This window comes from Schistocerca nitens, chromosome 2, assembly GCF_023898315.1.
Source record: "Schistocerca nitens isolate TAMUIC-IGC-003100 chromosome 2, iqSchNite1.1, whole genome shotgun sequence".
In the NCBI taxonomy this organism is placed as follows: Eukaryota; Metazoa; Arthropoda; class Insecta; order Orthoptera; family Acrididae; genus Schistocerca; species Schistocerca nitens.
This window is the reverse complement of record NC_064615.1, coordinates 317,845,395-317,862,668: the sequence shown is the minus strand read 5'-3', so window position 1 is coordinate 317,862,668 and position 17,274 is coordinate 317,845,395. Positions and strand designations below refer to the sequence as shown.

The 17,274-nt window shown below is 37.1% G+C and overlaps 1 protein-coding gene across 2 annotated transcripts in view; it reads right to left on the bottom strand.

The window, feature by feature from the left end:
* The window catches only part of LOC126236094 (tuberin), a 315,500-nt gene that overhangs the window by 199,432 nt on the left and 98,794 nt on the right, over positions 1-17,274 (bottom strand). For both annotated transcript variants that reach the window (XM_049945162.1, XM_049945163.1), the window contains exon 9: positions 855-1,027. In XM_049945162.1, the coding sequence (XP_049801119.1) occupies positions 855-1,027 (173 nt within the window). The remainder of the gene's footprint in view (positions 1-854; positions 1,028-17,274) is intronic.

Here is a 17,274-nt window from a genome sequence, read left to right as displayed (position 1 = left end):
CGTGTGTGCTGAAGGTACATTGACTATTTGAGAAAGTTAAATGAGAACTTTGATCATAAATGTAATAATAAAAAACACCCCGAGTTAGCTTGTGTTTGTATCTAAAAAAGTATCCTTGTAATGTTGAAGGATTCTTTTGAAAATGAAAACTTCAAGGTGCTGTGCACAAGTTAAAAATCCACCCTAAGTTCCTATCTTCATTCATATAAAAGATACAGCCTAGGAAATTGGATGAATCTTTTTGAAATACTCAATATAATGAGGGTAATAAGATGATGAGTAGATACTTAAGCATTTTATTTAAACTGGCTGTAATGGTATTGAAGAATGGACATGCACGAGTAATCACTTTGTCTTTGCTGTCATCTGAATATTTTGTGTTCAGTGTTGGTTGATTTATTACATTATGTGTTGGTGGACAGTAGCTGTCAACAAAAAATAATAGCCCTGAAAATATAGCTATGCATAAAAAGATACCATGTGCATTCCCTTCACTTATAAGTTCCTGGCGTGTGTTTAAAGCTTCTCACATCTCATTCACAGCAAAAATGTCACGTGACTAATTCCAAAGAGATGTGTAGGAAGGTACACCATTTTTCAAAAACAAAAAAAAAATCTTTGTAAAATCAATCATTCATCTCCATTACTTTGCAGAGGTCTTGGCATATGCATTGTATTAAAATGTGGTATAAATACTTCTGCAAAATTAGTGCCCCACTTATGAAAATGACATGTTTGGACCACATTCTCTAATCTTCACTAAATTTGAATACACAGTTCACAATACACAATTGTCCTAAAATGCTAACAGCAAAAATAAAATTCTAAATGGAAATTACTGAAGCCCATCTTACCTGTTTTTCTCAATGATGACAGAGAGAATTTCCAGAACCTTTACACGAATACTTGTACGTATTTCCTGCCGAAAATATCGTTCCATCAGGTTGCCAAGTTTGCACAGCCACTCAGCACGTGTTGGTACTATAGAATTCGCTAAGTAAGTCACAAGACGTAGCACTGAGGCCTCCTGGTGTCAGAAATATATTATTTGAGGAATTAAATTGATGAAGCAATATTGTGAGACATGTAAACTAGTATTATAGTTGATGAAGCCTTTGTGTGCACATGCAAGCCGGTTAGAACAGAAAATAACACTTTGTGCATTAAGTGTGAGATGTCATTAGCTGGAAATACATGCATGAAATGGCCATCATATAAAACACCGCCACAGGAGATTATTACTGTTACAAAAAAGTTGTTGAGATATCTGTATTTAGGTTTTGATGAAATACTGGGAGTAGTGGCCCAAGTTAATTTGAGCAATTCTATAACGCCATGAAGAACATCCAGTTATTTTAGTAACCACACCCTGCAACACATAGTTAGTTCAACTAGACAATAAGACAAACTTTGAAAACACAATAGGTTACATTATTTTTGTTTATGGACAGCAAATTGCTGAAATTTGGGATCAGAAAAGAGGTCAGTGAGCTTGAATAATTAAATGTCAAATAGAATGTAGAGGAGTTATCAAAAGTGCACCAAAAAACTTGAGACCAAATAGAATTAATAGCTTGACATGTTTCATTAAAGGGAAAATGAGCAGCGAGAAAATTCAGATGTGGGCTTAAATGGAAAAAAGTTTGAAAAAGTTTTACAAGTATTGAAAGAATCTCAGAATAGCACACTATGTTTAAATAAATAAAAGTTATTCCATGGAAAACATTAAAGTCTAGGCACCAGCACACACACAATCTGTATTAATAATTTGAGAACTGTGTGGCTAGAGTGTAGTTCAAATGGCAAATACTGTACTTTCTCATAAGTTTCCTGAATTTTATGTAGGAAGTTCTACAGCGCAGAATTTAAGTCATTTTGTTGCAGCTGAATGAGGGGTCTTTTTTCTCTCAAATCTATCTATCTATCTAACAAACATACACTTATGTCAGTGGCCATTTTACTAATATTGAAATGAAAATGTTATTTTTTTCACAACAGTGACAAAATTTGTTTGTCTTTCATTTCCTTAGAATTAGAAGTTGTTGGAACTAAAAATAACACTGCTTGAAAATGTAGTTTTTTTTAATTGAAAATTTATTATTTACATCTGCCTTGCTATAAAAAAAATTTGAAGCATTTTGGAAAACAAAATCCTATGTCACATTCTTCACAACAGTACGTGGTATCTTTTCTTACCACTCTCACAGATTTTGCCTTGCTTCGTTCAGCAGAAACCTTACATTGCCTAAGAGACCATTTTGATATTTCTGTAGCCGGAATCAATTTAAGAAAATGTTTTTTGTGAAGTTTGTTTACAGCTGAACTATGTTGAGTGGAAGTTGATTCAACAAGGCCTTCTTTGTTCTTCAAATTCCCAGCCAATTCAAAGTCAACAAGATGTTTGCTAAAAGACCTTGATGTTTTACATAAAACATGTGAATTTACAAACATCAGCATAATAATAATGTGAAAAATGCTTTCTTCCACCACTTTATTTGCTTCCTCTCAAAAATGATAGAAGCCCATTAGCTGGCATCAGTGGTGCATACCAGCCTTGTTTTTATTATAATCCAAAATACAAGCAGGCCTTATCTTCTCTATCATTTCTAATGATGTTCTGATTCTGCTTGTGCGTACAATGGTTTTGTGTGTGTGTGTGTGTGTGTGTGTGTGTGTGTGTGTGTGTGTGTGTGTGTACTCTTATTAGAAAAAGATCAAAAGCTAGTGTTAACTGTTTTTATTACCATTCCTGTGTGCCACATACCAATCCTCTTCAGGTAAATGGTTGTATTCCCCTTATTTTACATATTTTTCCACTATGGTTTTCCTTTATTGTTATAGAAGGATCAGGGATGGACAACTCTTGTTATTTGAGTATCTTGTGATAGGAAGAGAGTGTTCTATCTTATTCCAAGGACAAGTTGTAGTTGAAAGTTGAAACTCCATTGCATTTAGATCACTGGTGTGACTTCACATGTTGGACAGTTCTTCAAATTATATGCCAATATTTTGTAAAGTTTTAGACTTCAGATACTTATTTTGAAGATTATTGGTGTTAATATTTGCTGTAAAATTCATCTCAGTCTTTCTATTTGTGTTATTGATTTGAGTGGTCCATTATTCAGGAGTGTGCTTACGTCATTCATCAAAGTCTCAGTAGTGCGTTTACATTTCACAGTGTGTGGTTGCAGCTGTAGCGGTTCTAAAGCTAAGTACTGACAAAGTTGTTTGTGCACTGCATTTGAATATTAAATTTAGTAGTTTTCATTTGTTCATCCAAATATTAGATGTGCGTTTACACTTCACAGTGTGCACTTGCAGCTGTAGTGGTTCTTAAGTTCTGACAAAGTTGTTTGTGCACCATTATTCAGTTATTAAACTTAGTAGCTTTAAATGGTGTCTCATGCTGTTTCTGATGAAATAAAGGTTTAATAAACTTTTGGAATCTTTCACCAATTGTGTTTTATAGAGCTGTTTGTGCGTTGACGTCATTTATTAAACTTTGTACGATAGTTTTAAGCTGTCATTTCTTATTGTTTGTAGTGAAACATTTCAGTAAAAGTATTGTTCACTGTGTTTAATTTCACTGAGTGTTCCAGTGGTTGCTTGAATTTTTGTTTTTAAATAAGAAACTGTGTGAATTTTTTGTGGTATTTGTGTTACTTGTGGTGCCATAGTTTTAATAAAAGTAGTAGTTTTCTTAGTAGAGAGCAAAATTCAAGATCACTATTGTTAGTTCCTTAAATAGTCCTACAATACTCATTAAACTTACGTAATGTAGACTTTTGTTTTTTCAGTCACTATTAACATTTTACCATGAGTGAGAAGTGCTGGCTTTGTTGTAGGTTTGTGAGTAGTGGGTTACGGAGTGAGATTTTTTCAAAGTATTTTCGTTGAGGGGAATGCAGTGGGGAAGCCAGGGGGCATTCTAGCCAGATCCTCTTCTGGAAATGCAGAATTTGTATCAGAAATAAGTTGATAGAGGAGCAGGAGTGCAAGATCTGTGCCGTTCAGGTGCAGTTACAAAACACAGGGGAGGAACTAGATAGGATGGGGAGGGTGAATGGCAATGGGGAATGGGAACTGGCAGTTGGTAAGAAGGTAGCTAGGAGAAGGAGATATTCAAACAGCTGTACTTTGCGTACAACCAACATATCTGATCAACTGCCAGAGTTCAGTCAAAACGAGCCTCTTGTTGCTGTAGGTGTATGAAAAATGCAGCATTCCTCAGCAGTTAGGGAGCCTAAGCCAGCTGAAATTCTAACAGAATGAAGAAGGTTCTGCTGCTAGGTAGTTCGCATGGCAGAGGCGTCAGCCAGCAGTTGCAGGAAGTGTTGGGGAGTGAGTACCAGTAGTGCAAGGTTGGTCCAGGTGAGTGTTAATGCAGGGTAGTTGTGTGGCAATTTTCCAAAAGAGGATCAGGCAGTGATTGCGGTTGGGAGTGGGAATAGAATTGATAGGGACAGGGAGTATGATATAGATTGTGACCTCTTGAAGATAGCTACTCAAACTGGTGGCACTAATGTGCAATCTAGGTAGCCGTTTCAGCACCATGATCAGCTTCATCTTAATGCTGCTGTTAGACATGATAACATGGGGCTGGAGAAGGCACTGGTGGCAGAGGGCATGGCTCCCATTGCAGTGGTGCCAGTTGAGTCTGTCAATACATCGGGTTTCACTAGGCATCGCCTGCACCTCAATAGGTATGGGGAGGGCAGGATGGCAAAGTTTACAGGTGACAGTGTAGTGGGCGGTGGTGGGATGACCACTTGTGGAAAGATTCCCATAGTAGTTGGTTTTAGAGCTGCACCTTTTTTAGACGGAAGTCAGCTGATAGGTATCCCTGCTTCACGGAAATCCCTCTAACAAAGGAAACACCTTCAAATGAGATCACATATCCAGGCAGTGAAGGAATTAGCATATTTCATCAAAGCATTAGAGGTACTTGAGATAAAGTCAGTTAACTGCTTATAGATGTTGACTCTTGACATTATTGTTATACTGGAGCACCATTTCAATAATTTGACAATTCAGGATACAGATTAGCTGGCTGTTTTTCAAGAGTTCTTTGGGGAGTGGGGGCGTGGCCAAGTACATAATGAACAGTATTCCATTTGAGTCTGTAGACATATCACCACATTACTCTGAACAGGTATTTAAAAGTTGTGCAGGGGCAGTGGAATTTAGTGGAGCTAAACTTTTAAATGTTGTTATTTGCAGATCCACTAACTCTGACTTCAGAGAATTTCTGCTCAAGCTAGAGAGGGTTCTTTGTCCACTTTATAGGAGGTACCATAAAATAGTTATACATGGTCACTTCAATATTAATTTCATATGTGATCGGGCAAGGAGGATGATGTTGGAACATTTCCTAGGTTCATATGATCTGATGTAGACTGTGTTTTTTTTTCCAACCAGGGTGCAGGGGAACAATAGCACAACCACAGACAATATTTTTATTCATTCTTCATTCCTAGATGGGCATTTTGTTAGTAAATAGGGGAATGGCCTTTCAGACCATGATGCACAAATTTTAACACTAAAAGGTTTTTGTACTCAAACAAATGTTGTATATATATATCTAAAAACAAAGATGATGTGACTTACCGAACGAAAGTGCTGGCAGGTCGATAGACACACAAACAAACACAAACATACACACGAAATTCAAGCTTTCGCAACAAACGGTTGCTTCATCAGGAAAGAGGGAAGGAGAGGGAAAGATGAAAGGATGTGGGTTTTAAGGGAGAGGGTAAGGAGTCATTCCAATCCCGGGAGCGGAAAGACTTACCTTAGGGGGAAAAAAGGACAGGTATACACTTGCGCGCGCACCTTAGTGCAACCCCCCCCCCCTCCCCCCCAAAAAAGTGAACCCACAAATTAAAATTTTTTCTCAAGTAATGTATCACTGTACTTTCAAGGGCTTACCTTCAGCTTTACTTCTAAGTTTAATTAGATTGTTCTAGCATCACACACACACACACACACACACACACACACACACACACACACACATATCCATCCACACATACACAGGCACAAGCAGACATTTGTAAAGGCAAAGAGTTTGGGCAAACTCTTTGCCTTTACAAATGTCTGTGTGTGTGTGTGTGTGTGTGTGTGTGTGTGTGTGTGTGTGTGTGTGTGTGTGTGTGTGTGTGTGTGTGCGCGCGCGCGCGCGCGCGCGCGCGCGCGCGCGCGAGCGTGTGTATCCTGTCCTTTTTTCCCCCTAAGGTAAGTCTTTCCGCTCCCGGGATTGGAATGACTCCTTACCCTCTCCCTTAAAACCCACATCCTTTCATCTTTCCCTCTCCTTCCCTCTTTCCTGATGAAGCAACCGTTTGTTGCGAAAGCTTGAATTTCGTGTGTATGTTTGTGTGTCTATCGACCTGCCAGCACTTTCGTTTGGTAACTCACATCATCTTTGTTTTTAGATATATTTTTCCCACGTGGAATGTTTCCCTCTATTATATTCACATCACAAATGTTGTATATAATTATATAATAATAATAATAATAATAATATAAAAATAATAATAATATATATAATTATATATATAATTGTATATAAAAAGCTAATCCGCTGGCAACAGAGTGTTTTTTAAACTTCATTAAGGAACAAAAGTGGCAGGATGTTCATAGCCGATAACACAAATGACAAATATAATGCTTTCCTTAAAACATTTCTCTTGCTTTTTGAAAGCTGCTTTCCATTAGAATATTCTAAACAGGGTATCAGCAGTAAACAGCAGCTTTGGTGCCTGATTAGTGGGATAAGGATATCATGTAGAACAAAGTGGGAATTATATCAAAATGTTAGTGGTAGTCACAATCCAGAGAGGATAAAATTAAAATTATATGTTCAGTCATGAAGGAAGTGTCTGGTCAGCAGCACAAGGTCGATGATATAAAGTCAGTTCAGAGTAAAAATGTTTCTGTTACTGATAAGACAGCTATATGAGGGTCACTCCAAAAGAAATGCACACTATTTTTTTTTTAATCCATCTTTTATTCTACATGTTTGAAAGTTTTACAGTGTGTAGATACATCCTTTAAGAACAATATTTTCATTTCTACACATAATTTTCATCCCTCTCAACTGCCTTACGCCATCTTGGAACCAGAGCCTGTATACCTACACGGTAAAATTCTGGACCAACCTCTTGGAACCACTGTTTGGCAGCGTGCGCAAGGGAGTCATCATCTTCAAACCTTGTTCCATGAAGAGAGTCTTGCAGTTTCCCAATGATGATAGTCACATGGAGCCAGGTCAGGACTGTAAGGCGGGTGTTTCAGTGTTGTCCATCCGAGTTTTGTGATCACTTCCATGGTTTTTTGACTGACATGTGGCCATGCATTGTTGTGCAACAGCAAAACATCCTGCTTTTGCCGATGTGGACGAACACGACTCAGTCGAGCTTGAAGTTTCTTCAGTGTCATCACATATGCATCAGAATTTTAGGTGGTTCCACTTGGCATGATGTCCAAGCAAGAGTCCTTCGGAATCGAAAAACACCGCAGCCACAACTTTTCCAGCAGAAGGTGTGGTTTTGAATTTTTTTTTTTTTTTCCTTGGGTGAATTTGCATGATGCCACTCCATTGATTGCCTTTTCGTCTCTGGTGAAAAATGATGGAGCCATGTTTCATCGCCTGTCACAATTCTTCCAAGAAATTCATCTCCACCATTCTCGTACTGTTCAAAAGTTCGCTGCATACCGCTTTTCTTGTTTCTTTGTGAGCCACTGTCAACATCCTGGGAACCCACCTGGCATAAACCTCTTTTAACGCCAACACTTTCTATATTCTGCAAACACTTCCTTCCCCTATCCCAATGTAGCGTGACAATTCGTCACTGTGATGCGTCTGTCAGCAGTCACCAATTCGTTAACTCTCTGCACATTGTCTGGAGTGTGTGCAGTATGAGGCCTGCCGCTGCCAGGACAATTCTCAATATTGCTGTGCCCGTTTTCATCATGTAACCTGCTTTTCCACCAACTAACTGTACTGCAATCGACAGCAGCATCTCCATACACCTTTTTCAACCTCTTGTGGATGTTTCCCACTGTCTCGTTTTCACAGCACAGGAATTCTATGACAGCACATTGCTTCTGATGAATGTCAAGTGTAGCAGCCATCTTGAAGACATGCTGTGATGGTGCCACTCACGGGAACAGTTTGAACTAAGTTTGAAAACAAGCGGGAAGGATGTATCTACACACTGTAAAACTTTCACACATACAGAATGAAAACTGTATTTTTACAAAAATAGTGTGCATTTCTTTTGGAGTGATCCTCGTATGTGCAGTATTTAACAACCACTTTCTGAGCATTGCTTGTGAATTAAATACAAACTTAGTTTCTACAGGGAATCATAATCCACTCTTGAAACATGCCTTTCTGAGACTGATGTCTGAAGGGGACAAGGGGGAGTTTGAGTCAATAATTAAATCACTGAAGACTACGAACTCTCATGGATATGATAAAGCAAGGAAGCTTTTAATGGTTCCAGTATTAAAAAAGATACTGCTGTGATTAGCACTCATTTTTCCCATATACCTGCAAGTATTAAAAAGGTTGAAACAAGTTTTGGCATTGAATGAATCTATTCAGTTAATGAATAAAGTTATTCAAGTGAGCTTCTCATTGCCGGAGGTATTCCCAAGAAAACTTAAAGAAAAGTTTAAAAACATTTTAAACAATAACCCAGGCTTTGAACCCTTGTGTCAAATTGATAGCTTTATTAATGGGACAGGTGAACTTTTACCAGAAACAATAAGTGCCAACATACCACCCAAATTCAAATACTGCTCAGTTACCTCATTGATGTAAATGGTCCTTTTCTGCTTATAAAAAATGTTTTTAGTGATCAAAGACACAATCTTACTATCGTACATTTGGAACAGTACTTGATCATTTATGTTTACAATAGCAGAAATATGTAAAATAAAATTTAAATGATGCTTTAGTCCAATAGTATTAATTAAAAGTTAATGCTCTTCAAAAAAATTCATGATTGTAAGTTGTTTTTTTTAAATAAAATATTATGGAGTTTTTGAGCGTGCCCCTCTGCTTGTGATATATCTCGAAGTTGGTCCTGTACATATTTCGCTGCGACCCACTCACATCGCATCCGCTTGTTACCGAAAACAAGAGCAAAGAAGGAACAATTCTTGAAACAAGGTATGCATCTGCATTTGGCAATTTTTTTGAAAATAATCCCAGAAAGGGCCCCTAACTAACTTCTACCAGAAAGTATTCAGAAAATCTTATCAGTGTTTTAAACGTTCCAATTTTTCGCGTGGCTGGCACTCTTCCTCGTAATTGATATGCACAGGTTCAACTGAGATATAATGCACACAGTAACTACCATGTTTGATATTGCATATTTTGACACTTTCGATGCATTTTAAGCATTTTTCATGCATATTTGCAGGAATATTTTAAGGTTTTCATGATGCCTATAATCTGGTCTCTACAAAGATAACACTAGTTTTGTAGTAAAGGATGCTGTGTGCAATGTTGGCACTGTTTCAAATAGTGCAGTTCAAGATGTAAGTTCAAGGTTTGTTGAAAATAAACTAATGCTAAAGCACAGTAAGAATCAGTTTTTACAGTTCTAACACACAATTCAAGAAAACCCAACATTTTAATTTCAAAGAATGGGCATATGATTATTGAAACTGAACAGTTCAGATTTCTAGGTGTTCAGATGGACAGTAAACTTTTGTGGAAATCCCACATTGAGGATCTTGTTCAAAGACTTAATGCTACCAGTTTTACTATTCGAATGGTATCTGAAGTACATGATAGTTCGACAGGAAAAGTAGTCTACTTTGATTATTGTCATTTGCTTATGGTGTACTGTATTATATTTTTGAGTAACTCTTCTCATTCTCAAAGGATTTTTTTGGCTCAGAAACGAGCGATTCTGGCAATAAGTGGTGTGAGTTCGCGAACCTCTTGTTCACCCCTGTTTGTTAGTCTGGGTGTTCTGACATTGGCCTCTCAAAACATATTCTTTACTGTCATTTCTTGTTAACAATATCAGCTTATTCCCAAGAATTACCAACTTTCACTCAGTTAATACTAGACAGAAATCCAATCTGCATTTGGATTGCACTTCCTTGACTCTTGTGCAGAAAGGTGTGCAGTACGCTACTGTATCCATTTTCAATAAGCTACCACAAGAATTCAAAAATCTGCTTTCAAACCATAACTGAAGAGTTTCCTCATGGGTTACTCCTCTTACTTCTGGAGACCCTGCACACACAACCAACAGACAGTTTCAAAAATAAAACCCCTATGAAGATCACAAAACTCATCAGATCACTTTAAAAGTAGTAAACCAGCTGGTTATGATGAAAAATCCAGGATGGAATGTAACAATATTATGAATAGGAAAGTAGCTACTCACCATATAGTGGAGATGCAGAGTCGCAGATACACACAACAAAAAGACTGTCACAAATAAAACTTTCAGCCAGTAAGGCCTTCATCAAAAATAGACCCCCCCCCCCATGCACACACACCCACACAAACTCAACGCAACTTACACACACACGACTGCAGTCTCAGGCAACTGTTGCCACACTGTGAGCAGCAGCACCAGTGTATGATGGGAATGGTGACTGGGTGGTGATAAGAAGGGGGCTATCATTGGGAGAGGGAGGGATAGTAGGGGAGGGGGAAGGGATATTACGGTAGAGGTGGCAGACAGTGAAATGCTGCAGGTTAGACGATGATGATGATTGGTTTCTGGGGCACTCCAACTGCACAATCATCAGTACCTGTACAAAGTCCCAATTTATTAACAGTCCATTTTGTTTCCACGATCCAATTTATCACTGTCACACATTATAATGATGAAATAATGATGAGGACAACACAAACACCCAGTCCCCGGGCAGAGAGAATCCCCAACCACACAGGAAATCAAGCCCGGGGCCCCGTGATCCAGAGGCAGCAACGCTAGCCACTAGACCACAGGCTGCGGACAGGTTAGACAGAGGGCAAGGGGAGGGGGGGGGGGGGGGGTAGTGGAAAAGGAGAGATGTAAAAAGAACTGTGATAGTGGAATGAGGGGTGTGTAGTGGGAACAGGGAAGGAGATTGATGGGTGAGGACAATATTAACGAAGGTTGAGGCCAGGAGGGTTACGGGAACATAGGATGTATTGCAGTGAAAGTTCCCACCTGCACAGTTCAGAAAAGCTGGTGTTGGTGGGAAGGATTCATATGGTGCAGGCTGCGAAGCAGTCATTGAAATGAAGGATGTCATGTTTGGCAGCATGTTCAGCAACAGGGTGGCCCACTTGTTTCTTGGCCACAGTTGTCGGTGGCCATTCATGCAGACAGACAGCTTGTTGGTTGTCATGCCCACAATGCAGCATAATGGTTGCAGCTTAGCTTGTAGATCATATGACTGGTTGCACAGTGGAATGGAACTGACCAATAGAGCCCATTGTATTATGAGATATTATGCTAATTAAAGTTGTTTTCGAAAAGCATTCGCTTAGTATGATGTTAGGGTAGGTGTTGCGAACAATGCAAATTTGAAAGTGTGTATATTTAAATTACAACTTTTATTGTTTCTAAAAGTTTGACTTGCATTATTTATATTTTTGTCACTCATATTATTATTGACACTGAATTATCCTTTATATTATTTGATATTTCATGTAACTTAAAAAATGCAGTATCAATAATTGATTCAGAAATATTAAGCTCTTTGTCGATATGACTGTGTGATCTTTGGTCAGCAACATGATTTTGGCCACTTGTGTTTTGGCTGTGGTCAAGAGTTGTTGTTTCTATGTGTGTTTCTTGATAAAAGTGTGGCGTCCACAATGGAAGTGGTACTTAATTTTTGTGATTCAAGAGTGTGAAATTTATTAAATTACTTTCAAGTTCAAAGTTCTGACAGTAAATTAGTGTTAATTTCCAAATAAAAGATCATGGAATCCTGCTTCATGATTTCGGTAGTCTGGTAATAGTCAAAACCCGCGCCTTTGTCAGCCGGAGCAGCAAAGGAATCAATCATCACCTAGACAATGAAACCACATGCACAACGGATATTCAGCAGCATCAAGATAAGTAACATCATGATCATCTCCACAAATTACTTTACATCCATTAGCCACACTGTAACAGTGTCTTTATGGAAACAACTTTGCATCATAGTAGAGAGGGACATGATAACTGGGGCCTCATCCGAGAGTAAGACATTTGTATGGACACGGTTGATGAAACATTCCACGTGGGAAATATATATATATAGCTGGCAGGTCGATAGACACACAAACAAACACAAACATACACACAAAATTCTAGCTTTCGCAACAAACGGTTGCTTCGTCAGGAAAGAGGGAAGGAGAGGGAAAGATGAAACGAAGTGGGTTTTAAGGGAGAGGGTAAGGAGTCATTCCAATCCCGGGAGCGGAAAGACTTACCTTAGGGGGAAAAAAGGACGGGTATACACTCGCACACACACACATATCCATCCGCATATACACAGACACAAGCAGACATGTCTGCTTGTGTCTGTGTATATGCGGATGGATATGTGTGTGTGTGTGTGTGTGTGCGCGAGTGTATACCCGTCCTTTTTTCCCCCTAAGGTAAGTCTTTCCGCTCCCGGGATTGGAATGACTCCTTACCCTCTCCCTTAAAACCCACTTCCTTTCATCTTTCCCTCTCCTTCCCTCTTTCCTGACGAAGCAACCGTTTGTTGCGAAAGCTAGAATTTTGTGTGTATGTTTGTGTGTCTATCGACCTGCCAGCGCTTTTGTTTGGTAAGTCTCATCACTTTCTTTCTTTTTAGATATATTTTTTCCACGTGGAATGTTTCCCTCTGTTATATATATATATATATATATATATATATATATATATATATATATATATATATATATATATATATATATATATATGCTTGTGTCTAATAACCGCACAGTGCAAAGAAGTGCAATACATGGAAGTTAAAGGAGACGAAACGAAACAGTAAAGTGGACTGACCACATGAGTGAAGCCCCCACTGAAAAGATAAATACATTTGTTATTGTTAACAGACAAATAGATACAGTCTGTTTAAATTAAAAGCTATGGCTGTAGTACCTGAAAGAAGAGTAGATTTGAAAGTATCTGTTGTGAATGATAAAGTGGAAACAGCCAGTGACGCTGCAAAACTCCACAAGGTTGAAACGAAGACAAACGTTAGTGAACTACAAAGTACAGTATCAGAGTTAAACCATAATTTTGAAATACTTAGCAATGATGTCACTATAAAAATGTTTCTAGAACACATGTAGAGTGTTATCCAATATTACAGTTAAAAACTTTTCTAATGAGTGTAGTTTGCATCCTGTCGACTTTCTGCAGAGTTGTAGGGTCAAATTTTTGCCTAATATGAGTGAAAGTTTGAAAATTAAGTTTGTAAAAAAAATTTTGGAGGGGGAATCTTTGTCATGGGCCAATCAAAATTTTTCTATGGACATGTCTTATGCAGAATTAGAAACTGAGTTCTTAAAATGGTTCTGTTCTGAAACTGAACAAGCAAGGATAAAGAGTGAGTTCCTGAATGGACCAAATTATAGGAAAACACAAGAACTATGAAACAGTTTTGTAAAAATCAATTGAAGAAACTTGTACATTTGAGTAAACCCTTTGATGAGCTCACACAGATTGATGCTTTAAAGAGATTGCCAACTGATATGCAATGGGACCTAGTTTATGGACCAGATGACAACACTGAACAATTTTTAAACTACGTAGGCAAACTAGACAGAATCTTAGACAAAGTGGGGAAACCACAAAACTATTTCAGTCACACACAGAAAGGTGGGAATCATAGTTGGGGATATACTAATTTTAACAGAAGGGAGAACAACAGTAGGTCTAACAACCATAGTTTTCATCATAGGGAACAAAATAGTCACAATAATAGTAATTTCCAGTCAAGGAAAACTATAATTTCCATTGAAGAGGACGATCTGGGAACAATTGGAACAGAAATAATAAGAGAGTTTGAAAACAGGAATAGGAATGGGCATGAACCTAGAGACACCAGGAGTCACAACGCTATGGGAAGTTATGAAGTAAAAAACTAGCACACGCTTCATTGTCGGTCCACAAGGTAGGGGCAAAAAGTGTAGATATTAAATGGACCAATACCAGTGACTACACTGTACCAAAAGATACATCTGAAGTAATGAGTAGTTATTTTATGAATGTGCACTACCCTGTAAACGTAGCATCTGTTAAGGATGACACTTGTTACTCATCTAACACTAACAATGCAGGTAAGAGGAATGAACACACTGGTTGTAATAAAGAGCCAGAGGAAGTAATTGACTTAATTGAATTTTATGAGTGGGCAGAAACTTGTAGTTAGTAAGAGCACCAGCAGGTTAACAATTTACATGATTTAGGAACTGAAGCACTGATGAGGGAACCAGGTGAGCAAATTGTTGACACTGATTTAATGAGCAAAGAAATAAATACACTTGGATGTGAAAGCAAAATTGTAAGTTTTCAGAAGAGAGGGGTTGATGATGATTGTAGTATTTGGGGAAATGAAGATTTAATGGTACATGATGATGGTGAGAAATATTTTGTTTGTTTGAAAAAGGAAATGGAAGCTTTAGGTGTTGTGGGAGAAACTGATATTATGCATGTAGTAGATATACCCAAGGAGGTTGTTAACAATTTAAGTGGTGTTAAAGTCAGTGTCACAACCAATAGGTTCTGTAATGCAACGTCTTATGAAGAAACATGGGTAGATGATAAATATTCTCTAAATAGTAAACCTGACTGTGCAAGTAGGCTACAATTTGTAATGAACAAAGGTGAATTATTTCTTTATAATATGTGGCTAAATAGTGATGCAATTAGAAAGGATGGTAATTTTAGAAAAATGATTCTTAATGTGTGTCAAATTTGATATCCTGGTTGGTGGCAAAATACTAAACATATTATTGTTGAACAACTGAAGGATAAGTACCTTAGTGAAAAACAATGTTATGCTGATGAAACTGTTTGGATTAATGAAATTATCAATGCAAGTGACAGTGTTAATGATATGTATGTTAATGTAATGATAGCAGGTAACAAAAGTGACAGTAACATATAGATAACTGTATTTCTGGAAGTCATCATTTTAGTGAAACTGAAAATGATTTTTTGTATGAATATGTTCAGTCCAAAAATAGTGATGACATATGTAGTCCATTCATTAGAGTAAAAGTTGGTACCTGGGAAGGCAAGTGCCTTATAGACACAGGGAGTCAAGTGTCGGGAATATCTTATGAAATGTTGTGTATAAAAAAAATTGACTGATTTTATGATACAGTTTTGTGTCCTTGGAAATGTTTACTATTTGTTTAAAATGTATTTGCTATATTAAGTGTTTGCAATGAATTTTCTTTACATGTAATATGCTAATCATGTTAGTTCTTGATATTCCTATATGTCTATTCAATCTGAGTGATATTTGATAATGTGTGTAATTTTAGCTTATGTAATAATCTCACACCACACTTGTTGAGACATCATTTAAAATGTAAATCACCAATCAGCACTAATTTTGTCTCACAACAATTAGCAGTTTTTAATTTTTTTTTTTAATCTTAAAGGCAGAGTCTTAATTACTGCACATCTAAGTTGTTGAAATGTCCAACTAAACAAGGGGGAGAATCGTTTTAAGTAAACAACATGAATTACTGTATATTTGTTTCTGAAACACTGCAAAGCATAGGCAATAACATTTTTCTAATTTGATATAAACATACTATACTAATACTTTCAAACAACCATGACTCTACCCTTGCACTTTTACTGTGAATATGAACTCTTGCACCAGACTGACTGTAGCTTTACTTATGAAAACAATTTAATTTTTTGTTTATCCTTGGTGTAGGTGTTATAGTTTATGATAAGACATTTTACACCCAAAATGTTAATGCATTTGTATTACAAGTTTATTGAATTTATTGTTAGTCACAGGATCCTTTTTTGGACCAGTCTATATCTTTGTATTATTACTCAGACACATCCTGTAAACTTCTCCCACTAGATAAACATTACCAGAAGGATAAATATTTATCCTAACCATGTACTTACATACAAACATTATGTAACCAAAAGGTGATCTCTGTATTTTATTTTTAGATAACACGGCATTATAATGAACATAGCAATAACAACAGCTAAGCTGTGGAAATGGACTTGCTTTAGTACAAGCAGAAAACAACCCTATTAAGGGAGGTCAGCAAATTGCAGATGGACAATGTGGCACATTACTGTGAGTAGCGAGTAAAGTGGTTAACAAAAGAAAGTAAAACAAACAGTTAGTCAAAAGTTACAACCTTTTAACGGTTTAATGTGAAGTGCTATGACATTATAGACTCAACTAATTGAAAACTGTAAAAAATTAACAACTGTATGAGTTCCATTACTTTGTGTAACACAATTTCAATGTTAAACATAATTTCATGCCAACTGTTATGGGCAAAAAGTTGTTAAATTCAAAGAAAACAATTCTATTAAAAATTTTAATTTATTTAAAATCATATTCTTGGCAGTTCCATTACTCTGGTGTCATAATTTTGTTCACATGTTCATGCTTACAAAATTCTTGGGGACCTATTGTAATGGAACTGACCAAAAGAGCCCACTGTGTTATGAGATATTACACACTAATTAAAGTTGTTTTCGAAAAGCACTCGCTTAGTATGATGTTAGGGTAGATGTTGCGACCAATGGAAATTTGAAAGTGTGTATATTTAAATTAAAACTTGTATTATTTCTAAAAAGTTTGACTTGCATTATTTATATGTACAATTTTGTCACTCATATTATTACTGTCACTGAATCACCCTTTATGCTATTTGATATTTCACGTAACTTAAAAATGCAATATCAATAATAAATACAGAATCTTAAGCTCTTTGTCGATATGACTCTGTTATCTTTGGTCAGCAACGTTATTTCGGCCACTCGTGTTTTGACCACAGTTGAGAGTTGTTGTTTCTATGTGTGTTTCTTGATAAACTTATGGTGTCCACAATGCAAGTAGTACTTAATTTTTGTGATACGAGAGCGTGAAATTTACTTAATTACTTTCAAGTTCAAAGTTCTGACAGTAAATATGTTTTTTTCTCTAAACAAAAAATTGTGGAATCCTGCTTCATGATTTAAGTAGACTGGTAATAGTCAAAACCTACACCTGTTTCATCCAGAGCAGCAAGGGACTCAACCATTGCCTATTCAACAAAGCCAC